The sequence below is a fragment of the Nerophis ophidion genome, linkage group LG27, assembly GCF_033978795.1.
Source record: "Nerophis ophidion isolate RoL-2023_Sa linkage group LG27, RoL_Noph_v1.0, whole genome shotgun sequence".
Classification (NCBI taxonomy): Eukaryota; Metazoa; Chordata; class Actinopteri; order Syngnathiformes; family Syngnathidae; genus Nerophis; species Nerophis ophidion.
Window position 1 is genome coordinate 11931362 of NC_084637.1, and position 26616 is coordinate 11957977.

Below are 26616 nucleotides of genomic sequence, written 5' to 3' on the forward strand. Positions count from 1 at the left end.
TCAAGTATGACACATAGAATGGACCTGCTATCCCCGTTTAAATAAGAAAATCTCCTTTCAACAGGCCTTTAAGATAATTAGCACATGCTTACTTGTACCGCATGCCTTTGGTAAGCGCAGGAGTGAGAAGAGGTTTTAAATTAATTAGCGCCCCGGCGGCAATTTGAGGAAATACGGTATAGTTCAAGAAAGAGCACTACAAATGAGCAATATTTTGCACTGTTATACAATTTAATGAATCAGTAACTAATGACATAGTACTGTATTTTACTTTTTTATCTCTTTTTTCCAACCAAAAATGCTTTGCTCTAATTAGAGGGTACTTGAATTAAAAAAAATGTTCACAGGGGGTACATCATTGAAAAAAGGTTGAGAACCACTGGGGTACAAAATACAAAACATTACCAAATAAATATATTAGAAATATGAATACATGACTATCACAAGTACTTGAAGATGTCATAAACTCTGCACACAACACGTTTCCATATGAATGAAACAGAGTATTTTAACAGATGCTTGAAAAAAAACGACGTTGAAATGTGTACACAGTGACGTAGGCGCCCTCGCGCGCGCGCACGGCTTGTTTTCGCTCGCGCACGGGGCCGACCTGACCCCGCCCCTCGCTGTGTGCAGGGGCGCTCCATGTGACGCTGAGCCCGGACACAAAAATCCAGTATGGCGGAATCTGTCAGGAGATGAATTTTTCGCGGCCCCCTCCTCTTCTTGCTAAGCCGAGGAAAAGCCCGGGAGTTGGAGCATGAGAGAGGACTAAACGCCGCGTGGGACCCACGTCCGGACGCCTGGTCGCCTCCGGGCCCGTTGTGTCGAGCTTCCGGTAAGTTTTCTTTTTTTTTTTTTTTCGGAGCGGTACGTGAACGTCTCGCCGCCTTGATGTCGGTTCTCGAACAAGGATGCGATGCGCGTAAACATTGTCCGCCTCAACTTTTTCTACCCGCCCTGCTCCCGCTTCGTCTTTATATCTCAGACTTACACTGCCGCAGCTTTCTTCTAACCATGTTCCTGCGGTTCTTTGCACTGTAGAGGGCGGGAAGTGTCCGGGCAATAAGGAGGGTGGGGGTGGTGGGCATGAGATGTTTATTATGCCGATTGTTGCTGGGCTATTTTTAGTGCACCTTTAGCTTCACTGCAGCACTTTCGCCCTATAGCGATGTTTTGAGGAAAATAAGAATGCGCACAGAAATCTCCCAGCCTGCTGGAGTATGTGAGATTGGTTTTGGGATGGGCGGTGGTAATTCTCTCTTGCATGCGTCAATCTTTTTTTTTTTTTTTTTTTTGTGAATGGAGTCGTTGAAGCTGTTGCTACACTATATCAGCTCATCGTGGCTGTTTGTACAGGACTGCTTTATACACAGTAGGGCTGCACAATTTGGAGAAAACATCTGTAATTGCGATTTTTCTTTCCAAATTTGCGAATTCGATTTGCGATTTTTACGTTATTCATGAACATGCATACAACTGTGGAATAAACGAGTGAAGGAAGACCATACACATGTTACTTCTATACTGTCAATCAACATACCGTATTTCCATCCATTTTCTACCACGTATTCCCTTTTGGGGTGGCGGGGGGCGCTGGCGCCTATCTCAGCTACAATCGGGCGGAAGGCGGGGTACACCCCGGACAAGTCGCCACCTCATCGCAGGGCCAACACAGATTAGTATGAGCCAAATCAATAAATGATCTTTAAGACATTCAGAGAGCATTAAAGGCCTACTGCAGGGCTCGGGAACCTTTTTGGCTGAGAGAGCCATGAAAGCCAAATATTTTAAAATGTATTTCCGTGAGAGCCATAAAATAGTTTTTAACAATGAATGTAACTAAATGCCTGCATTTTTTTAGTAAGACCAACATCTTTAGAGTATTATAGGTCTCCTATTCTTTTTAATAACATTGTTATTCTGAAGCTAACCAATAATTAATCCAATAATTCTTATCATGAATGCGACTTCTTGAACAGGTGCGGTAGAAAGCGGATATTTTGACACTGTGATTACCAGCGTAATTATGTAGGTAGGTAAGTATTATTATTGCCCAAGTACAACACAACTTTGTTGATTGACTGATTGATTTGATTACCCAAACAAACAGTGTTTAGGGTCACAGAACAGCTATGGGGAGAAAAAAAAAACTCCAGAGCAAAGCATACATACGTATCACAACATACATCTCCAGACTTGCAACAGAGGGGAGGGAGTGGGGGGCTATGGTGGCGGGCTGCAGCTCTTCAGACACTGCACAGTTGTCCATCATCCCTAAGGGATTCGCGTGAAGGGCGTTGGAAGAATTATTCATTACTTATCGTGTTAAGCAATGTCAGCTTAGATTTATCTTGAGAGCCAGATGCAGTCATCAAAAGAGCCACATCTGGCTCTAGAGCCATAGGTTCCCTACCCCTGGCCTACTGAAACCCACTACTACCGACCACGTAGTCTGATAGTTTATATATCTCTTCTCACTCCTGCGCTTATCAAAGACATGCGGTAAAAGCAAGCACGCGCTAATTATTTTAAAACCGCTTCTCACTCCGGAACTTACCAAAGGTATGCAGTAAAAATTTGAGTGCGATGTAAGCGTGGACCTTAAATCCTACTGAATAGCTCTTAAAGGCCTACTGAAATGAGATTTTCTTATTTAAACGGGGCTAGCAGGTCCATTCTATGTGTCATACTTGATCATTTCGCGATATTGCCATATTTTTGCTGAAAGGATTCAGTAGAGAACATCCACGATAAAGTTCGCAACTGGAGAAAAGCCCTGCCTCTACCGGAAGTCGCAGAAGATGACGTCACATGTTGATGGCTTCTCATATATTCACATTGATTTTAATGGGAAACTCCAACAAAAACAGCTATTCGGACCGAGAAAACGACAATTCCCCCATTAATTTGAGCGAGGATGAAAGATTTGTGTTTGAGGATATGGATAGCGACGGACTACAAAAAAAAAACAAAAAAAAGTGATTGCATTGGGACAGATTCAGATGTTTTTAGACACATTTACTAGGATAATTCTGGGAAATCCCTTATCTTTCTATTGTGTTGCTAGTGTTTTAGTGAGTTTAACAGAGTTTAACAGTACCTGATAGTCGGAAGTGTACGTCCACGGGCGGGTGTTGACGCGCAGTGTCTCGGGGAAGTCGACGGCAGCTTATATCCGGTAAGTGGCGACTTTTCAACCACAATTTTCTCGCCGAAACCTGCTGGTTGACAAGTGGTCGGGATCCATGTCCGCTCTGATCCATAGGAAAGTTTCAACTCTGTGAATTTTAAACAAGGAATCACCGTGTGTTTGTGTGGCTAAAGGCTAAAGCTTCCCAACTCCATTGTTCTACTTTGACTTCTCCAATATTAATTGAACAAATTGCAAAAGATTCAGCAACACAGATGTCCTAAATACTGTGTAATTATGCCGTTAAAGCAGACGACTTTTAGCTGTGTGTGTGTGCAGCGCTCATATTCATAACAGCCCGTGACGTCACGGGTACACGTCATCGTTGCGCGACGTTTTCAAGAAAAAAATGCCGGGAAATTTAAAATTGCAATTTAATAAACTAAAAAGGCCGTATTGGCATGTGTTGGAATGTTAATATTTCATCATTGATGTATAAACTATCAGACTGCGTGGTTGGTAGTAGTGGGTTTCAGTAGGCCTTTAATCTTATTCCCTTTAGGCGATTTCAAATTACGTATTGAAATCAGCCTCCTCCATTTTGAAAATGTGGACAGGGGAAGTGTCACTCGTGACGTCACGAGTTTGACCAGGCGGTAATACTAAGCATGCGGTAATTATTTTGCGAAGCGAGTTTGACCCGGCAGTAGTTCAAGGCAGGCGCATACTATATGCCCTGTCGCAATTCAAGGAAATAGGATATTTGGAAAAAAAGATATAAAAATAACTAAAAATGTGTTGAAAAATAAACAAGTGATTCAATTATAAATAAAGATTTCTACACATTGAAGTAATCATCAACTTAAAGTGCCCTCTTTGGGGATTGTAATAGAGATCCATCTGGATTCATGAACTTAATCCTAAACATTTCTTCACAAAAAAATAAATCTGCAACATTAATATTTATGGAACATGTCCACAAAAAAAATCTAGCTGTCAACACCGTTTATGAACTTACATTCATATTTTGTTGAAGTATTATTAAAAAAAATATTTCGAAAGGATTTTTGAATTGTTACTATTTTTAGAATTAAAAAAAAAAATCTCACGTGCCCCTTGGCATACCTTCCAAGTACCCCAAGGGGTAGGCGTACCCCCATTTGAGAACCACTGTTATACATGAACATGCATACAACTGCGGAATAAACAAGTGAAGGAAGACCATACACATGTTACTTCTATACCACACCTGGGCAAATTAAGGCGCGGTAGCCACATGCTGCCCGTTAAGCTTTTCAATCTGGCCTGCCAGACATTCCCAAATCATTTTTGTTATATCTTTAAGATGGAAAATGTAGCTGCCATTATGATGTGCAGTGATGTTTTTGTCATGACCGTAAGTCTTGAACTATACTACGTATTTCAATGGTTGGAATCTGCACTTATGAATGATATACCAGTTACTATGGCAATTTATTTAGTTACTATGGTCATCTACGTCACAGCAGCTCAGACGAGGCACCAAGCAGTGTGGGCGGGAAGCGTTTCCACAGACGCGGAAGGAGATTTTCACAACAAAGTTCTAAAGCTTAGTGATATACTGTATAACAGATTGTAGGTGTGGTTTATTTGGTACCTTTCGCTTTCATATTTCATTGTTTGTTGCATTTTTGTTGCGTTTCTCTTGATTGCAAAATATGTCGATCGAAAGCGGGTGTGGCATTCATATTTTGTCAATATTCAGTGTTTTTTCGTTCATAGAAAAAATTAAAATTCTATTACTTTTTTAAGGCGGTCGGTCCTAACGTTTTTAACATTCAATCAGACATTATTGTGAATTTTTGTGTTAGTGTCCCTAAAATAGATTTACCGGCCCCCAGACACATTTTTTTCTCTAAATGTGGCCCCCGAGTAAAAATAATTGCCCAGGCCTGTTCTATACAGTCAATCAACATATTCTTGTCTCAAGGAGCCAAACATTTGGAGGGCCACATTTAGAGAAAAAAATGTGTCTGGGGGTTGGTATATCTATCTATGTATCTGTATATATATATACATTTTTACGGTAAAAAAGTGGCGTAGTATAGTACTACGATACTAATGACTCATATTCGGTACTATACCGTAGGGCTGGGCGATATGGCCTTTTTTAATATGTCGATATATTTAGGCTATAATCACGATACACAATATATATATATCTCAATATTTTGCCTTAGCCTTGAATGAACACTTGATGCATATAATCACAGCAGTATGATGATTTGTATGTGTCCACATTAAAACATTCTTGTTCATACTGCATTAATATATGCTCATTTTAAACTTTCATGCACAGAGGGAAATCACAACTAAGTCAATTAACCAAAACTGTATTTATTAAACAGTTATTAAGCAGTGGCACAAATATCCACGTCATTTCAAAACAGAAAGTGCAAGATTGTCAGATACATTTTAAAACAAACTATTTGTGCACTTTTGTGCATGATGTCACTAAGATGACATATCTAAACTAAACTAAATTAAAGTGCACTTTTTGTACACAACTCCACTGCAATAGTTTAAAACAAATAAAATGCACTTTTGGGCATGATGTCACACAAGATATTTCAATAACTGTCATATAAAAATGAGCTGCATAGTAGGAAATCAAATAGTGCATGTCCTTTGCTATGTGGTAGGTTACTGCGGACATTATCTCCTTCTGTTGTTGACTATTTTTTTCATACGGTGTTGATCTGGAAATGTTTGCCTCGGCATTTTGATGGTGTGGGCGTGTGGCACCGAATGGAGTAGTTGACATGCGGAGTAATCACTCTTAATTCTCTAGCAGGTGACTTTTGAAATGATGCTACATATTACCAGTAATACTACTTTTTGTTGCAACGCTTTTGCCCCACACTTGACAAATTACTGTTCGACATATTCCCACTTGAAGCCAAACCACCGACAGGCGATGAACCCCCTGCTGTTTTTCTTGGGAATTAATTCTTCCTTCATTTGTTACCAGATTCTCACCTTCTTTCTCTTGTATTACCACTTGCTCCACAGCTAATGTTACCCATGCTGCTACCTCTCTGCTCCGCGAGGGCATATACGTATGTGATGTATGTAAGAAGGTGCGTTTGCTGTCTGTGAGAAGAAGAGGCGACAGAGTGAGAAAAGCCTGTAGTGTAACGCCAGCGGCTAAAAGCAACTGCCTGAGAACGTATACTCGAATATCACGATATAGTCATTTTCTATATTGCCCAGAGACAAACCCGCGATATATCGAGTAAATCGATATATCGCACAGCCCTACTATACCGCCTCTGAAAAGTACCGGTCCACCGCGCCCCCCGTTGTTGTCACGTCGTGTAATTGCTGGTTTACGAGCATGTTCAGCAGCGCACAATCACAGAGTACTTACGAACAGACACAGTGTGGAGACAGAAAAGGGAGAAAGGATGCATTTTGGCTTAAAAACTGATGATAAAGGTGAAGTTATAACACAAAAAAATGCCCACTGGAAGAGGTGCTTTAAGACATGGCTAGCTAGCTGGCGGCTAAAGTCCAGCCCCAGTCGGCAGGGTTTTAGCTACTTCTAAATCACAAATCCTCGCCTCCATGGCGACAAAAAAAATTTCTTACAAGTATCATACCTGCAGGACAAGGAATAGCTAAACATGCTTTACTACACATCGTAGCTCACCACCGTCAAAATGTAAACAAACGTCATTGGTAGATCTACACCCAACATCCACTGTAATGATACCAAGTACGGGCACGTATCCAGTCGATTCTACTATGATTACGTCAATATTTTTTGGCAACATCTTCTTCCGTTTCGTTATATATTATGTTTATAAACTCAGGAAATATGTCCCTGGACACATGAGGACTTTGAATATGACCAATGTTGGATCCTGTAACTACTTGGCATCAGATTGATACCCACACTTGTGGTATCATCAAAAACCAATGTTAAAGTATCCAAACAACAGAAGAATAAGTGATTATTACATTTTAACAGAAGTGTAGATAGAACATGTTGAAAGAGAAAGTAAGCAAATATTAACACTAAATGACCAAATAGATTAATAATTAATTTTCGACCACTTGTCCGAATTAATTTTGACAAAATAATATAATGGAGAATGACACAATATGTTACTGCATACGTCAACAGACTAAATTAGGAGCCTTTGTTTGCTTATTTACTACTAAAAGACAAGTTGTTTTGTATGTTCACTATTTTATTTAAGGTCAAATTTGCAATAAGAAACATAAGTTTAATGTACCGTAAGATCTATTGTCAAAATAAAGCCAATAAAGCAATTTTTTGTGGTCTCCTTTATTTAGAAAAGTATCAAAAATATTTTGGTACCGGTACCAAAATATTGGTATCGGGACAACAAAATCACACACACACACACACACACACACCCACACACACATATAAGCTGTGACAATCTGCTGTACAATATATGTGTGTTTGTGTCCTATTTTTAGGAACACTAATACAAAAACTCTCAATAACGTATGATTGAATGCTAAAAACGTTATGACAGACTGCCTTAAAAAACAGAATGGAATTTTACTTTGGAATAAGACACCCAGAAAGTATTTACGATATTAACTGTGAACGATAAAACACTCAATATTGACAACATATGAACTTCGCTTCTCTTTTACTTATCACACCCCTTTTCGATCGACATTATTTACAACCTAGCGAAATAAAACAAAAATGCAACAAACATGGCGAAATATCGATGCGAAGGGTAAAAAAAACAAAACACCTACCATCTGATATAGTGTCACTTTTCTTGCAGAATTTTGTTGTAAAAATCTAATTCTGGGTCTAACCCCGACACTTGCATTTTAGGCAGGCCGCTCTGGAAACACTCTGTGGAAACAGACTACGCCCACTCTGCTTGGTGCCTCGTCTGAGCTGCTGTGACGTAGATTACCGTAAAACCCTTGTATATAATGCAAAAGCGCAGATTCCAACCATTGAAATACTTTGTATGGTTAAAAAATTACGGCATTTTTAAAAACATGAGTGCACATAATAATGGTAGCTACAGTTTTGGACGTTGTCTTTTTGTTTATTGTCATCGCATGATCAGGGCATTCTCGCTTGTTCGTCAGTGTTGTTGGGCTAATAATGTCCATCCAATTTGAAGCTGAACTATTCCCATAACGCAGGGGTCGGGAACCTTTTTGGCTGAGAGAGCCATGAAAGCCAAATATTTCAAAAAGTATTTCCGTGAGAGCCATATCATTTTTTTTTAACACTGAATACAACTAAATGCGTGCATTTTTAAGTAAGACCAACATTTTTAGAGTATAATACGTCTCTTATTCTTTTTAATAACATTTTTATTCTGAAGCTAACCAATAATAAATAAAATGTCATGTCTGTTGATCATGTTTTTGTTTGGCCATGTGCTGTTTGTCCTTTGGACTCTTTAAGTTCCTGTTTTATTCCACTCCCTTGTCTGGTTTCCTTGGTTACTCATTTTGTCCACCTGTCTCTGGTGGACAAAATGCCCGCTCACCTGCTTCCCGAGCACTAATCAGAGGCAGTATTTAAGCTCGTCTTTGCCAGTCAGTCGCCCTGTGCAGACTTGTTTCATGCCTTGCCATAGTTTCGTGCTTCATGCCAAGTAAGTTTTGTTTGATTTATGTTCTTAGTCTGTTTATGCGTTAGCTTTGTTCCTTAGCCCAAGTTGGGCCTCCGCTGTGAGCGATTCTTGTTTGTATATTTTTTTAGTTAAAATTAAATCATGTTTTTACCTAAATGCCATGTCCCGAGTAGTCCGTCTGCCTTCCTGGGAGAACGACCCCGCAGCAAGCTGCGACCCCCCCATCCATCCATCCATCCATTTTCTACCGCTTATTCCCTTTTGGGGTCGCGGGGGGCGCTGGCGCCTATCTCAGCTACAATCGGGCGGAAGGCAGGGTACACCCTGGACAAGTCGCCACCTCATCGCAGGGCCAACACAGATAGACAGACAACATTTACGCTCACATTCACACACTAGGGCCAATTTAGTGTTGCCAATCTACCTATCCCCAGGTGCATGTCTTTGGACCCCCCCCATCGTGACATAAAATACTTCTTACCATTAATGCGACTTCTTGAACCGGTGCGGTAGAAAACGGATGGATGGATTTAAATGCATTAGAATGTTTTATATTTTGAACATTATTTTTAGCACTGTGAATTCCAGCGGAATTGTTCATAATTATTGTGTTAAGCAATGTCCGCTAAGATTTATCTGAGAGCCGGATGCAGTCATCAAACGAGCCACATCTGGCTCTAGAGCCATAGGTTCCCTAGCCCTGCCATAACGGGACATTTGGCTTTTCTAATTTTTGTTACTCTGCAGGGAGTTGTGAGTAAGGAGGCTATCTGTACGTGGTTCCTGTGTGTGTAAAGCTGGCACCCCGCTCTCTGCCCACCGATGAGACAAAGATTGTTAATGACTGAAAAGAGGGATCACCGCGTTCAGTTAATTCTACAATTATATGAGCGCGCTCAGTTGCTGAGAGCGCCATTTTTGTCACTCTCCCTGTTTGAAGTGAGAGACGAACAAACGCCAGGCTCAACAATAAAGATTGCTGAACAAGTCCAGGGTTTCCCCTTAATGTAATTGAATGTGGCGCTCCGACCACAGCATTTTTTTTACAAACACACCTTCAAAATATGAGCTTTTTTTTGTAAATGGAAACAAATTAAAGTCATATAATTTATTGTAGCCCAAGAAGGAATCCAACAAAGTCCAACGCAATGTTTAGCTTTTATTACCAATCATATGATAACAAACAACGGCACGATTCCAACAGGTTTTACCTCCCATGAAAACACTTTCGTATCTTTAAGTCTGCGCTTCCCCGCCGAAAACACAACAACACTTCCTCATTCCCCGCCGATCACCCCTCAGGCACGAAGGGTGTGTTTGTAAACATGGAAAAAATTTATATCAAATCCAAACCACATGAACATAAAACATCAACATTACCTGGTCATTACAGTATCAATTGATGTATTTAGCCTATTATTTGCGCATTGACAAGTCCATCCATCCATTTTCAACCGCTTTTCCCTTTTTCGGGGTCGCAAGGCGTACTGGAGCCTATCCCAGCTGCATTCGGCCGGAAGGCAGTGTACACCCTGAACAAGTCGCCACCTCATCGCAGACTATTGACAAGTGATGCACCAAAAACTTGACCACCGAAAAAAGACTTTGATCACCTAAAACCGAAATTTGGAGGTAAAAAAAATGCATGCCATTGTCTGGAAAGTTGTCAGCATGTCTGCAATGCAGACTTGATTTTTATACAGTGGGGCAAAAAAGTATTTAGTCAGCCACCGATTGTGCAAGTTCTCCCACTTAAAATGATGAAGAGGTCTGTAATTTTCATCATAGGTACACTTCAACTGGGAGAGACAGAATGTGAAAACAAAATCCAGGAATTCACATTGTAGGAATTTTAAATAATTTATTTGTAAATTATGGTGGAAAATAAGTATTTGGTCAACCATTCAAAGCTCTCACTTTTTGAAGGAGGTTTTGGCTCAAAATCTCACGATACATGGCCCCAGTAATACATGCAGCTAAAAACAACTGCGTGAGAACGTACTTTGTCTCTGTGCGAAATAGCAAATGACGCCCAGCCCTAATCCAAAGTGCTTTGCGCGAGTCTGCCATTGTTGTCTGCGCTGTTTTCAATAAGCTCCTTCTTTTTCGCTTTCTTCTTGTTGTGGGGCAGACTGGCTCGTACATGCACATGCATCCTCCACTGTTGCATTTTCTAATACAAAGTAGCGTATAGTTCGAGCTTAATATGTCAGTAGACTCTATGGAAGCGCTAAACCAGGGATGTCAAACATACAGCCTGCGTGCCAGATCAGGCCCGCAAACACGTCAAATCCAGCCCTCGAGATTAGTTGGCCCAGTATGAAAATGAGCTGCAATTTTTGAATGAAAGAAACTGCTGCTGGATGTTACGATGGCATTTCTGTTAGCCAAACAAATGGTTTATAGCGGGGCCAAGCAAGTTTACCAAGCAAGAGGTACACAGTAAAGCGTGGCTGCGGCATGCTCCCCCTGACCCAAATGAAACGTAAAACCTGCCGTTTTACGTCTTCTGCTTCGAACACATCGTGGTTTGGAAGGCTCATTTTCTCAAAATGTCTCTTGTCAAACAAGAGAAAAGTGGACACAGAGTGTAACTCAACCCTCTTTAATAGTTTTGACCTTCGTTTGTATTGGTTGTTGAGTTTGTGAGTTAGCAGGGGATGAATACGTGGAAATGACAAATGCGGTATTCGATACCCGGAAGAGTTTTTATTCTTTTATTATGGTTTTTGTGGTTTGTTCAATCCCGGATAGGCTGTGTCTTAAAGTTTAATGGCTTTGTAGATACACTGAGACAAAGTCTAAGTTCATTGTGTTCGTCATTGTGTTTTTAAACAGCACCAATTTTTTTCTTTAGAATTTTCATGTTTTGCCAAGAGCATCATTTTTAATATGTACATTTTCAGATTGTGCTGTTTGTACTTTTGGCCAAAGTCAAACAAACGACAAACAAACAATCTGAAGTTTTATGCGATGACTTTGGGAATAGATTTTCCCCCATGTGGCACCTGGGCTAAAATAAGTTTGCCACCCCTGCACTAAACACTACAAGAAAGATGGCGGGGAGAAGACGCTGTCGAAGCCACGTAACCATGTATAAAATGGTGCGTTCCATTTCTACTGGGAAGTCGGAATTTTCAAATTCGTAGTCGGAATTTTAACTGGAATGCCCTCGAGGTCGAATGTCTGACTCGGAATGTCTAAACATTCTCACCCCTCCCCGAGTTGGTTTAAAAGATGGCTGCTTTGGATGTAAACAGTTACCTGTAATATCCATTTTTCGTATAGGTGGAGTAAATAATCGATTTTTAGATGTATCGCAATTCAGACTCGAGCGATTGTAAAATCGATTAGTAATCGTCAATAATGGATTACTTATTGTATATAAAGTAATGCAGACAGTTCACAAAGAGCTCCAAAGAGCTTATTCATTTATTTACAGACATAGTTTTGTATTTCATTATTGTTTATTTTGTTATTATCAGAGTCCGTTCTGCAAAAAGGTCATCTCTAGAACTACACAGTTTATGGACAGGGACCCACAGTTAAAATATGCATCATCATATAATATACAAAATACAGTGCAATACAATACATTTCAAAATCTACCCACCAAATACCCATTTACAATTTAATTTGTAAATAAAAAATAAATCTTTATATCCACCAAATCAGTCTCAATATCTTATCATTCAAATTTGCTTAAAAGGTTGCATCTTGAAGATCTGCGATAATCTCATCATACATACAGAGGTCATATTAGTGCACTTTTGTTCCAGTTTTGCATACATTTCCATTTATTATTATTGATTCAACTGTTTCTTATTACAAATGTACTGTTTTTAAAATTTGCAAGTGATAAATGCTTATTCAGTGAAACAAAAGAAATATAAAACGGTATCAATATACCCTGTTTTCCGCACTTTAAGGCACACCAGATTATTAGGCGCACCTTTAGTGAATGGCCTATTTTAAAACTTTGTTCATATATAAGGCGCACCGCATTATAAGGCGCATAGAATAGACGCTACTGGAGTTACAATATGCATCCATTAGATGGAGTTGCGCTAAAGGGAATGTCAACAAAACAGTCAGGTCAGTCAAACATTATTAATAGATTACAAACCAGTGTTCTGACAACTCCATTTACTCCCAAAATGAATAAACAGCTGTTTTATTATTTTTCCCGAGGTAAAGTCAGTGATGTGGTATTTTGTTTATCTTTTAACAACAGCAAGGTATATATAACATGTAGTGCAAAATTTGTATCACATAGTGGAGGGGAACTTTTCCTCGATTCAATAAACACGTAAAAATCCGTTTGTTACTGTAACGGTAAATCAAACGTTAGTGCAATCACAATATAGTAACACTCGAAATAGTGCAACGAAATAACAATATATCAATAACTCAACGTTGCGCAAATGTTAATGTCACACAACACAACACACAAAATAAACATGTAAAGCTCACTTTGTTAAAGGGGAACATTATCACAATTTCAAAAGAGTTAAAAACAATAAAAATCAGTTCCCAGTGGCTTGTTGTATTTTTTGAAGTTTTTTTCCAAATTTTACCGGTCCCGGAATATCCCTAAATAAAGCTTTAAGGTGCCTTATTTTCGCTATCTTCGAGACCACTATCCATTTTCCTGTGACGTCATACAGTGCTGCCAATGTAAAGAAACAATGGGAATACCACAGCAAAATATAGTGACATTAGCTCGGATTCAGACTCGGATTTCAGCGGATTAAGCGATTCAACAGATTACGCATGTATTGAAACAGATGGTTGGAGTATGAAAGTATTGAAGAAGAAACTGAAGCTATTGAGCGAATAGCTATTGACGCTATTCATAGCCATAGCATGGGCGAATAGCTGCGTTAGCATCGCCGGTAAAATGTGCGGATCAAACGATCAGGACTTTCGCATTTTGTGATAATGGAGCAACTTAAATCCGTCGATTGGTAAGTGTTTTTTCCGCATTAAATGTTGGTGGAAGGAAACGTAATATAGTTGCAAATGCATCTGCAGGTTATCCATACATCTCTGTGCCATGTCTGCTTTAGCACCGCCGGTAAATAGCATGTTAGCATCGATTAGCTGGCAGTCACGCCGCGACTAAATATGTCTGATTAGCACATAAGTCAACATCAACAAAACTCACCTTTGTGATATTGTTTACTTTATCATTGCAAATGCATCTGCAGGTTATCCATACATCTCTGTGCCATGTCTGTCATCGCCGGTAAATAGCATGTTAGCATCGATTAGCATAGCATGTTAGCATCGATTAGCATAGCATGTTAGCATCGATTAGCTGGCTGTCACGCCACAACCAAATATGTCTGATTAGCACATAAGTCAACAACAAAACTCACCTTTGTGATTTCGTCGACTTTATAGTTGCAAATGCATCTGCAGGTTATCCATACATCTCTGTGCCATGTCTGTCATCGCCGGTCAAATGTGGAGACACTCCGGCACATTCAATGGGGGTCTGGCGGCAGACACTTTCGCATCTTTGGGCCAGTGGTGCAACTTGAATCCCTCCCTGTTAGTGTTGTTACACCCTCCGACAACACACCAATGACGCATGATGTCTCCAAGGTTCCAAAAAATAGTCGAAAGAACGGAAAATATCAGAGCTGAGACCCGTGTGTGTCGTGTATAGAAAATGAAAATGGCGGCTGTCTTACCTCGGTGACGTCACGTTCTGACGTCATCACCACCAGAGCAATACACAGAAAGGCGTTTAATTCGCCAAATTTCACCCATTTAGAGTTCGGAAATCGGTTAAAAAAATATATGGTCTTTTTTCTGCACCACCAAGGTATATATTGACGCTTACATAGGTCTGGTGATAATGTTCCCCTTTAAGTTATTCGTCATCTACGAATCCCTCGAATTGTTCTTCTTCAGTGTCCGAATTCAACTGCTGCTCTATTCCCGGGGTCTACTGCGTGACTGATCGCCTTGAGTTTAAACTCTGCGTCATAAGCGTGTCTCTTAATAAGGGGCCATTTTGGGGTCTTTACATAAACACACAAATGGAAATGAAACAGCCAGCCTGGCACAGCCATATATCCCAGCATGCACCGCGCGCTTCTTCTTCTACAGGGGAAAATGAAGTCGGCGGCTGCTTACCGTAGTTGCGAGACCTGTTGCGACTCAATATTGGTCCATAAATTAGGCGCACCGGATTATGAAAAAAATGGAGGTTTTTAGGTGCGCCTTATAGTGCGGGAAATACGGTACATAAATTAAAGATGCATCAATAATCATTTTTAATCCAATTGTAGCTCTTGAATCGTAATCGAATCGTGAGGTGGCCAAAGATTCCCACCTCTACTTTAGTACTTTTGATTTGTTTTTGTCGCGCTAAGTCAGCCCTATATGATTCATGAACGTTTATTTATGGTAGTTACTGTAGCGTAAACAAAATGTATTTAAGGTGTTTTATAAGTTCTACATTGCTTGCAATAGCGTTTGTGTTTCCTTCCTCTTCATCCACCGTGTTTGAAGGTCAGATAAAGAGTGTATATTTTCCATAAGTTGTTTATAATTATACAAGGCAAGCGCAAACATAGCTTTTGTGGATGTGGCCATGTTGATTTCCGACTTCGCTACTGGAATGTGAGGGTGTAAAGGTACGTGTATTTGTAATGAACCGTTTCAGTGCGGTAGTTTCGGTTCGGTACGAGGGTGTACCAAACGAGTTTCTAAGCTTAAGTCTTAACAAAGTGCTTTGCTTCTTCTGCCTCTGTCTCAGCACCCAGCATTGTCCCACCCACACAACCATTTGATTGGTTACATATATAGCGGTAACAGCCAATCAGCAGTGCGTATTCAGAGCGGTAACAGCCAATCAGCAGTGCGTCTTCAGAGCGCATGTAGTCAATGCTTCAGTGTCGTTTTTTATTTTTATTTTATTTTAATCTTCTATTTTTTTCTCCCCCCCCCTGTTTACCTGTATGTCATCTTTTTTGTAAGGGGCGCTGGAAGCCGGCAGACCCGTCAGCGATCCTGTTCTGTCCCCCTGTAATGTTTGTCTGATCTTGAATGGGATTGTGCTGAAAATTGTAATTTTCCTGAAGGAACTCTCCTGACGGAATAAATAAAGTACTATCTAATCTAATCTAATCTAATCTGAACAGATAGGTGTTTAGCAGGTGAGCGTAAGGCATTGTACTCTCTCCGAATGATAATAAACACCTCCCAGTCAACTACTAGAAACATCACTATGAGCCAGTTGACCTTCTAGAAACTTAAACTCGTCCGCAGTTCTGGCTTGAGGTGAAGGCTAATTAGCTTTTAGCGTAACGTTCGATCAATTTGCGGTGTGTGTGTGTTTCACAGACAGAAAAGCTTTGAATGGCAGGGTCCCTGCTATCACATGTTGATAAAAATATAACATTTACGTAATAAAAATCAACTACAGGTTTCCTAAACGCTGTGATAAATTAAGCATGATGAGTTCAAATCCAGGCTCGGATCTTTCTGTGTGGAGTTTGCATGTTCCCCCCTGAATGTGTGGGTTCCCTCCGGGTACTCCGGATTCCTCCCACTTCCAAAGACATGCACCTGGGGATAGGTTGATTGGCAACACTAAATTGGCCCTAGTGTGTGAATGTGAGCGTGAATGTTGTCTGTCTATCTGTGTTGGCCCTGCGATGAGGTGGCGACTTGTCCAGGGTGTACCCTGCCTTCCGCCCGATTGTAGCTGAGATAGGCGCCAGCGCCCCCTGCCACCCCGAAAGGGAATAAGCGGTAGAAAATGGATGGATGGAGTTGACTTGAAACTGTTTAATGTTGCACTTTTTATATGTAGAAGAAAAGTTTTGTAATTTTATTTAATCTGAGCAACAATTTGAGGCAGTTTAATGTTGAGTAACGTGGGCAGAATTATTATAGTGTTCCCAATGTTAAAAGGAATAAAGCCATTGTTTCCAAATTTGGTAAATAAATAACCCCATAAATTATATTTTGTTGTTTTCTTACTGTACCGAAAATGAACTGAACCGTGACCTCTAAACCGAGGTATGTACCAAATTCGAAATATTTGTGTACCGTTACACCCCTACTGGAACGCTCACAACTCGGCTGTGACGTCATTCCCAGCTCCGACATCCAACTTCCGAAGTACGCAAATGGAACGCACCATGAGACCGCTCATAAAACGGTGCACCCTGAAGACACGGTCAGAAAGCGTTTGCAGCCTTTTGTGGTTTTACTTCAGGGCTCCCCAGATCTGTCATCCTGCATCAAGCTAGCTCTTTTTAGGGACAATAGCCAAGCACACACTCTCTTGCACATGAACACACCAACCCCCTCGACCCGAGAGACTGGGGGAGGGGGGTAGTGGGGTGATGTTGTACGAGGCCCACCCTGAGCGCGTACTACCCGCGACACAGACCCCTCCTACTCCTTCCATAACAAAGCAAGCATGCACGACGCATTGACCGACTTTTTTGGGGAGCAATTTGCCCCACTGTCTGGCCTTCTTGTTGTCAACCCTGCCCCACCCTGCCATAACACACACACACTCCATGCCATTTCAGAGGACATCAGTGATCTCTGCCAACAGATACACGCACAAGGGCCTTAACGTACTAGCTCCCCCCCATCCACCTTGCCCTTGGGCAATTTCACCCCCTTTCTTTTTGTATCGACTTGATTCGCGCGTCTTGATTACATCTGACACCCTTTGCTCCGGGCGCTAGGAATTCAGGCCACTCTCTAAAAATAAATACATTGACAATATTTAAAAAATATATTCTTGCATAAAAGATGAACAGGTATCTTTTCTTTCATGTTTCTAGAATTTAACACTAGTTTCCACTAAGGATGCACCGAAATGAAAATTTGTGGCCGAAGCCAAATAAAATTTAAACGCTTGGCCGAAGGCCGAATACTGAATACCGAATAATGAATGCAGTTTTTCACAATTTTTTTTATATTGCATAAATAGCCTAGAATACATTTTTAGACATGTTTATTAAATAAAGTAAATTTTTATTGAATATTGACATTTTTTTAATATTCCAGCGGCCTTTGCTTTTCAAAAAAAGCACAAAGTTTTTCATTTATATTAGGCCTTAAAACAAAACATGCATTCCAAAAAAAAATAAAGTGCATTAAAGTGTATGTGTGTGTGTGTGTGTGTGTGATGGATATGTGTGTATTTTGGGTATATGCATGTGTGTATGTATGTGATTGTGTGTGTATGTGTGTATGTGTATATATGTATATATATATATATATATATATATATATATATATATATATATATATATATATATATATATATATATATATATATATATATATATATATATATATATATATATATATATATATATATATGTGTATGTATATGTATATATATATATATATAAATTGTATATATGTGTGTGTGTATATGTGTGTGTATATATGTAAGTGTGTGTGAATTCAAATGTATTTTATATAGACAATATATAGCAGCAACCACTGAATTGAATTATATTATATATATTATTGTATTATATATTGTATATATATATTGTATATGTATAGGGGTGGGACCTAATAAGTTTACTTCTTCCCACTCCCTTTTGAGCCAATCTTGACATCTACAAAAGATTAGGCCCATGTAATGTTTTCAATGTAGGTGTAAAAATAATGTATCAGTATATTCTTTTGTATTTTATGTCATTCTCTTGTTTTGTTTGCGTGGCTCAAAATAAACCCATTCATTCAAAAAAGTGGATAAACCCACAAAAAATGAATTATTGTCCTTTTGGCAAAAGTCTGCTTAGCCACAGTAGATAGACTAATAATGTAAACAGAAGGCTCAAGTAAATCTCAATTAAGTGTGTACTTGTAATGTCATACACTTATATAGGTAGCCTACACAACAGGCTAACAATGTAAACAGAGGCCCCACTAAATCTCAATAAGTGTGTGCTTGTAACCTCATACACATATACAGGTAGCCTACACAACAGGCTAATAATGTAAACAGCACACACACAATGTAAAGAGCACACATCAGAGAAATACCGTCTGCTCGGTATCGTATAACCGGGCTCAATGTGCTCCATGAGTCTCCGAAAGCCAATGTCCTCCACAACACTAAACGGTTGATCATCCAAAGCCATAAACTCCATTACCTTCTTTGTAATTCCGTTTGCTTTTGGCACTGTCAGTCGCAAACTTTTTCGTCCTCTCAAAGACGTCGGCCACGAGGCACCTCCTCGAGTCAGTTTGGCTGAGCATTCGTTGCAAACTGCAATACTTTTGTCACATTCCAACACTTTAAAATATCTCCACACTGCTGACATTTTTCCGACGGCGCCGCGTCACTGCACGTTGGTTGATTTGCGTCACCGCGTCAAAAAATTGCGTCATACGCCACTGTTTGGGCCTTGCATTTAACTCATTCCACCGAAGGCCGAATATGGCAAAAAAAGCCATATTCGGCCGAATATGGCAAAAAAAGCCATATTCGGCCGAATATATTCGGTTACCGATTATTCGGTGCATCCCTAGTTTCCACTAAGGCGCCTCACCCAAACGTCATCTAAAATTATTTCATATGTTTAGTGTACGTTCTTAATGTTTTTGTTCCCTATGCAAGAGTGAATATTTTCTTCCTCCCATGTAGGTTGGCATCAGCGATTGATGCTGTTGATTGCAATAGCAAAGAATAAAACACAGCCTGCTGATCTCTGTGCATCAGATCGATATCATCTGCACACACAGGTGCTCGCCGACATTACCTTCAGCAATGACGTCACACAGTCATCAAGGTAAGACTTTTTTTTTTTTTTACACTGTCATGGCGGTTGAAATTAACCTGACTCTTTGATCCTTGTACCGTATTTTTCGGACTATAAGTAGCAGTTTTTTTCATAGTTTGGCCGGGGGTGCGACATATACTACGGAGCAACTTATGTGTGAAATTATTAACACATTACCGTAAAATATCAAATAATATTATTTATCTAATTCGCGGAAGAGACGAAGAAAATGTCAGCAATCGTCACACACACGTCAACCAATAAGAATTCGGCGGGGGAGGGTCATGGCAGAAGTGCATTGTTGGTCATGGAATGCTAACTGCTATATGCTACATGCTACTGCCGTAGCTATTAAAATGGATCATTTCATTGTTGGCGCTAACTTATAAAAACTGAGAAGGGCTGAACAAAAATTGGACCGTAAAGGAAATCATTTACTGCAGTTTACAAGCTGGACGTAGTGAAATATGCAGCAGAAAATGACAAAAGAAAGCGACGCATACATTTGGAGTTGGCAGAGTTGTTTAGAATCGACATCGAGGAAGAAGATTTCATGGGATTTATCGATTAGGAGTGACAGATTGTTTGGTAAACGTATAGCATGTTCTATATGTTATAGTTATTTGAATGACTCTTACCATAATATGTTACGTTAACATACCAGGCACCTTGTTCGTTGGTTATTTATGCCTCATATAACGTACACTTATTGAGCCTGTTGTTCACGATTCTTTATTTATTTAAAATTGCCTTTCAATTGTCAGTTCTTGGTGTTGGATTTTATCAAATAAATTTCCCCCAAAAATGCGACGTATATATGTTTTTTTCCTTCTTTATTATGCATTTTCGGCCGGTGTGACGTATACTCCGGAGCGATTTCTAATCCGAAAAATACGGTAGTTCGCTGAGCTCCACACAAGGATCTGGAACTTCTCAATAGGAGATGTATTTCAGAAGGCGGGGCCTTGTAAAAAAAAATCATTGTATGTGATTGGATAAACCACTTGTCCGTTATATTGAATGACGTGCTACTTCAACCACTCACATCGAAATTAACCCGACAGAGCGTAAAGTTAGAGAACTTTTACCGAAACAACACAGCAACGTCAGTAGATGATCGATGTCGTTTGTGCAAAGAAAATATGAAGAATCAATGTCAGCACACACGGGGGCAGCATGGTGGAACAGGGGTTAGTTCATGTGCCTCACAATACGAAAGTCCTGAGTTGTCCTGAGTTCAATTCCGGGCTGGGGATCTTTCTGTGTGGAGTTTGCATGTTCTGCGTGGGTTCCCTTCGGGTGCTCCGGCTTCCTCCCACGGCCAAAGACATGCACCTGGGGATAGGTTGATTGGCAACACTAAATTGGCCCTAGTGTGTGAATGTGAGTGTGAATGTTGTCTATCTATGTTGGCCCTGCGATGAGATGGCGACTTGTCCAGGGTGTACGCCGCCTTCTGCCCGAACGCAGCTGAGATAGGCTCCAGCTGCCCCCGCAACCCTTAAAAGAGAGAAGCGGTCGAAAATGGATGGCTGGAATGTCAGCACACGACTCCTCGGTGCGTGCCGCCATTGTTGTTTTGATCAAACAGTCGCTTCGGCGCTACATCACATTTATGAAATCATGCCCGGAGATCCTGATTGGTTCATTATTTTTTTGCTATCTTGAAGGAGTTTGCAATGCCCTCGAGCCCAGATCCTTGTGTGGAGCTCAGTGAACTACAAGGATCTGGCGAGAGACAGGTTAGGTTGAAATAGTAATGACTGATAAAAATCCATCCATTTTCTGCAGCCTATCCGGGACCAGGTCGCAACTTGTTTGATCAGTCGAGTAACCGAAATAAACACACTTTTTATCCTCAACGTGTCTTGTAGGGAAAAAAGGTTTAAATAATCACAGATTTTTCTAATGACATTTATTCTTTCTTCTTATGCACATAACATAAAATTACACTTTTACCATTTGATCGTTCCTATATATTATTTATATTTAAAAAAAAAAGCCTGTTTGACCTAAACCAGGTCATAAATAATAGGAATGCACGACATGATGATTATTAACTTAGGGAAGCGACGCCACAGTGTGTATAAAGATAAACAGTTAGCTGCTAGCCGCCTCTTGTCAGCTGTGGGACCAAAAATAAATTAGGTATCAGGGGATCAGCTTTGACTGATCACATGCTTTTTCATGGTAATGGTCCACTTTTCCGTGGCCGATCAATCGCTGCATCACGAGAACAGTGTTTCCCACAGATTGCCAATATACTCGTGCTGTGGGGGAGTGACATCATATAATTTGCATACATTTGATGCATATATTTTCTTTACAAGGTTTACAAAAGGTTATACATATGCCCTATTTTCCAGATCATTGGGGGCACTGCTGATGAATGGTCTATTTTCTATCTTTTTTCATGTACAGTATAAGGCGCACCGGATTATAGGGCGCATTAAAGGAGTCATATATATATTTTTTTTTTCTAAAAGGAAAACACTTTCATGTGGTCTACATCAGTGGTTCTCAAATGGGGGTACATGAAGGTATGCCAAGGGGTACTTGAGATTTTTTTTTTTAATATTCTAAAAATAACAACAATTCAAAAATATTTTATGAATATATTTATTGAAAAATAGTTCAACAACATATGATTGTAAGTTCATAAACTGTGAAAAGAAATGCAACAATGCAATATTCAGTGTTGACAGCTAGATTTTTTGTGGACATGTTCCATAAATATTGATGTTAAAGACTTAGTTTTTGTGAATAAATGTTAAGAATTAAATTCAGGAATCCAGATGGATCTCTATTACAATCCCCAAAGAATGCCCTTTAAGTTGATGATTACTTCTATGTGTAGAAATCTTTATTTACAACAATTCTTCTCAACAAAAGAAAAGAAATATAATCCTAGAGAAAAATGTAATTTAAAACATTTGTATGCACATACAACACTTAAAACCTTCTGTATATCAGTATGTGGAATTAAATTATGGAATGGATTAAGCAAAGCAATCAAACAATGTACTAATATGATCCACTTCAAGAAACTCTTTAAACTGGAAGTGTTAACAAAGTACAAAAATTAAGAACCATGATAAACATTCTGATTTTACTCACTCATTCATTCTCAAAATAATCTGATTTATCTCATCGTATGGATTAAAATTTAAGCAATTATTTATTTATTTATTTATTTATTTGTATTGTGATTACTTATTACTTATGGAGTATACATTGAGAACAGGAAGTGAACAAAAGTTTTAGCAACTGTTATTTAAAGAAAAGGGGTAGGATTAAATAAGCTCTGCTTCTTCCTCCTCCTTTTCGAACATGTTGAAAAGAGAAACTGGAAATTGTGATGTATCATGTTGTATGCTTGCATGTTCAAAATAAACTCAAACTCAAACTCAAACTCAATTGAATCACTTGTTTATTTTTCAACAAGTTTTTAGTTATTTTTATATCTTTTTTTCCAAATAGTTCAAGAAAGACCACTACAGATTAGCAATATTTTGCACTTTTAAATACATCAGAAACTCATGACATAGTGTTGTATTTTACTTCATCTCTTTTTTTTTTCAACCAAATATGCTTTGTTCTGATGTTCACAAGGGGTACATCACTGAAAAAAGGTTGAGAACCACTGGTCTACATAACATGTAATGGTGGTTCTTTGGTCAAAATGTTGCATAGATTATGTTTTACAGACCATCTTCAAGCCGTTTTCTGACAGTCCCTTCAGGATGCGCCATTTTGTGGGGGGTCTTATTTACGTGGCTCCCCTTCGACAGCGTCTTCTCCCTGTCATCTTTGTTGTAGCGGTGTAGCGTGCAAGGACGGAAGTGGAAGAAGTGTCAAAAGATGGATCTAACTACTCATTCAGACTTTACTTCAATCAATAACGGAGCAGCATCTCCTCATTCGTGACTCACTAGTGCAATAGCAACGGTGAAAATGTGTCCCGGGAAAAAACGTCCGACCTGAACTCTCTAATAACTAAAGTTCCTTGGATAAATAATGTAAACTCGCTATACCGTTATGTTTTATAGCGCTTTTATGGCGAGTTTACGGACAGATATAAGTAAGAACTTTATACTACTTTATATTAGAAATGGCAAGAGCGGAGGATGAATGTCCCATAACAAGAAGTTAGAGAAAAAGAAGAAGCCTATCGACTACGGTCACGGACAACAAAGGCGGATATGCGCAATTTTTCAGGACTTATGCAGATCCCAAATACAGATCAGCAGGTGCCAGAAGGTAAGAAAAGTTGCTTTTGCTTAATATTGCGTAACAAAACGGCATATAATATATCTTATCTTATACATATAACATAATAATACTTGTATGTTGAAGCACAGTACAATCCATCAAGTAGTGCGGCTTCATAGCTTACCAATGTCGTACTAAAACTTTTTGATAGATTTTTGAGCGCTGTGTGTAATGTTGTATATTTTCAATGGAACATATAAAATGTTGCTGTTGCTTACTTGCATCATATTACAGTCTACGCATACAGTGGGGCAAAAAAGTATTTAGTCATCCACCGATTGTGCAAGTTCTCCCACTTAAAATGATGACAGAGGTCTGTAATTTTCATCATAGGTACACTTCAACTGTGAGAGACAGAATGTGAAAAAAATCCAGGAATTCACATTGTAGGAATTTTAAAGAATTTATTTGTAAATTATGGTGGAAAATAATTTTTTGGTCAACCATTCAAAGCTCTCACTGATGGAAGGAGGTTTTGGCTCAAAATCTCACGATACATGGCCCCATCAATCGTCCTGTGCCCTTAGCAGAAAAACAACTCAAAAGCATGATGTTTCCACCCCCATGCTTTACAGTAGGTGTGGTGTTCTTGGGATGCAACTCAGTATTCTTCTTCCTCCAAACACGACGAGTTGAGTTTATACCAAAATGGATATATGGATGATACAGCAGAGGATTGGGAGAATATCATGTGGTCAGATGAAACCAAAAGTAAATTTTTTGGTAGTTGGGAACTGCATGTGCCTCACAATACGAAGGTCCTGAGTAGTCATGGGTTCAATAGGCTTGGGATCTTTTTGTGTGGAGTTTGCATGTTCTCCCCTTGACTGCGTGGGTTCCCTATGGGGAGTCCGGCTTCCTCCCACCATCAAAAGGATGCACATGGGGATAGATTGATTGGCAACACTAAATTGGCCAAAGTATGTAAATGTGAGTGTCAATGTTGTCTGTCTATCTGTGTTGGCCCTGTGATGAGGTGGCGACTTGTCCAGGGTGTACGCCACATTCCACCCGAATGCAGCTGAGATAGGCTCCTGCAACCCCCGCGATCCCAAAAATGGACAAGCAGTAGAAGATGGATGGATGGATGGATGTATTTAAATTTAAAAAAATAAATAATTAAAGTTATGGCAAGCGGACAAATCGTTTTTTATTTCAATTTAAAAAAAAAAAAGCAATATAAATTGTGTTTTATCCAATTACTTGAAAATTAATCGAATACACTCATTAATAGATCACTTGAGTACTGGAATAGTCGATAGCAGCAATACTCATCATCTTAAAAACACTTCCTATACGTGGCAGTAAGTTTGGGACAGTCCTTGAGAATATAATGTGGCATGGTTATGCAATGTTGACTAATAAAACAAAACTGTTTTTGTTCTTTAAAACTGCGATTGCTCAAAACATAATATTGAATCAAATCATTGTTTTTGTGAATTATTGAATTGACGGATAGATCTGAAGTCGATGTAGACTCTAGTGAAGTGAATTATATTTATATAGCGCTTTTTCCTCAAGTTACTCAAAGTGCTTTACATAGTGAAACCCAATATCTAAGTTACAATTAAACCAGTGTGGGTGGCACTGGGAGCAGGTGGATAAATTGTCTTGCCCAAGGACACAACGGCATTGACTAGGAAGGTGGAAGCGGGGATCGAACCTGCAACCCTCAAGTTGCTGGCACGGCCACTCTACCAACCGAGCTTTACCGCGCGCCGACTCTAGAGATTTAAGCGCTAAATAAATAATGCATGTACGCCCTGGCACACGATTATCATTATTTCATGACCGAAGCAAAACATTTTTTATACTTTTATACTGAAATAAATTCACCTACAACTTATTAGATAAAAATATAGAAAAAGCTACCGGCAGAGGTAAAGTTTGGATCCATAAAGGAAAGAAGAAAGGGAATGAATGTTTATAACTGAATAAATCTACTTATACATAAAAAATTGTTTTGTTTTGTATAATTATTTTAACGAATTAAGTAACCTTTATGACAACCTTTTTCCAAAACACAATATAGAATGTGAGATATAACGGGATGATGGATACATTTATCATTTGTTTTCAAAACGGTTAAAAAATGTACTGTTGGACACCATTTTTATGACTTGATGGGGACCCCATTTTGAATATTTCTAGCACCAACACTGCTTTTCAGGATCTACTGGGCTTTGATTATTTAACAATGCGTTACCCAATATGTGTCGTGTTAATTGTGAGATAATCTGAAAGCTAAAGACAAGCAAGGTAGACTGAAGGATTTTTGTCATACCTGATTATTTAAAATCTATCTTGGCTTAAGTTGCTTTCCGATTTGCTTTTCAAGCAATAAGAAAATCAATTTTCAATTGTTTTTCAACCTTTACAATTAGATTATTTTTAATTTTGATGAATTATGCAACATTAACTTTGCCTTCTGTGTGAACAATGAAGCTCCTACATGTGTGGCTAAGTTGCATTTGTAACTCAAGCTGATAATTTTTCTGAGTTAGATTCATCCCTCCCGCCCTCCAAACTACCAGGCCTTTAAGAAGCATGTGTGTGTGTATATATGCGTGCGCAGTTTCAGCAGGGGGTTAGCAAGTGTTTGCGTGCCAGCCTTGTGTTGGGCCATTTTTCTGATATGTAAATGAGCTTAGTAACATGCACATGTTTGATCCCGGGCATTTTCTTTATTACAGCAGCCATGGGATTTTTAGATTAAATATCATTTAACGTAAATCTCTTCAGAGAAAAGCAAAATGCTTGGTCGGGTTTATTTCACACAACAAAAGCAGGTCACGCT

At 39.3% G+C, this 26616-nt stretch overlaps 1 protein-coding gene across 1 annotated transcript in view; it reads left to right on the forward strand.

Annotated features, from left to right (window-relative positions):
* The first annotated feature begins 605 nt into the window (after window positions 1-605).
* LOC133544022 (histone deacetylase 4-like) overlaps window positions 606-26616 on the forward strand; it is a 146702-nt gene continuing 120691 nt past the window's right edge. The window contains exons 1-2 of the mRNA XM_061889010.1: window positions 606-838; window positions 19412-19556. Of these exons, the coding sequence (XP_061744994.1) occupies window positions 19535-19556 (22 nt within the window). The 5' untranslated portion in view covers window positions 606-838; window positions 19412-19534. The remainder of the gene's footprint in view (window positions 839-19411; window positions 19557-26616) is intronic.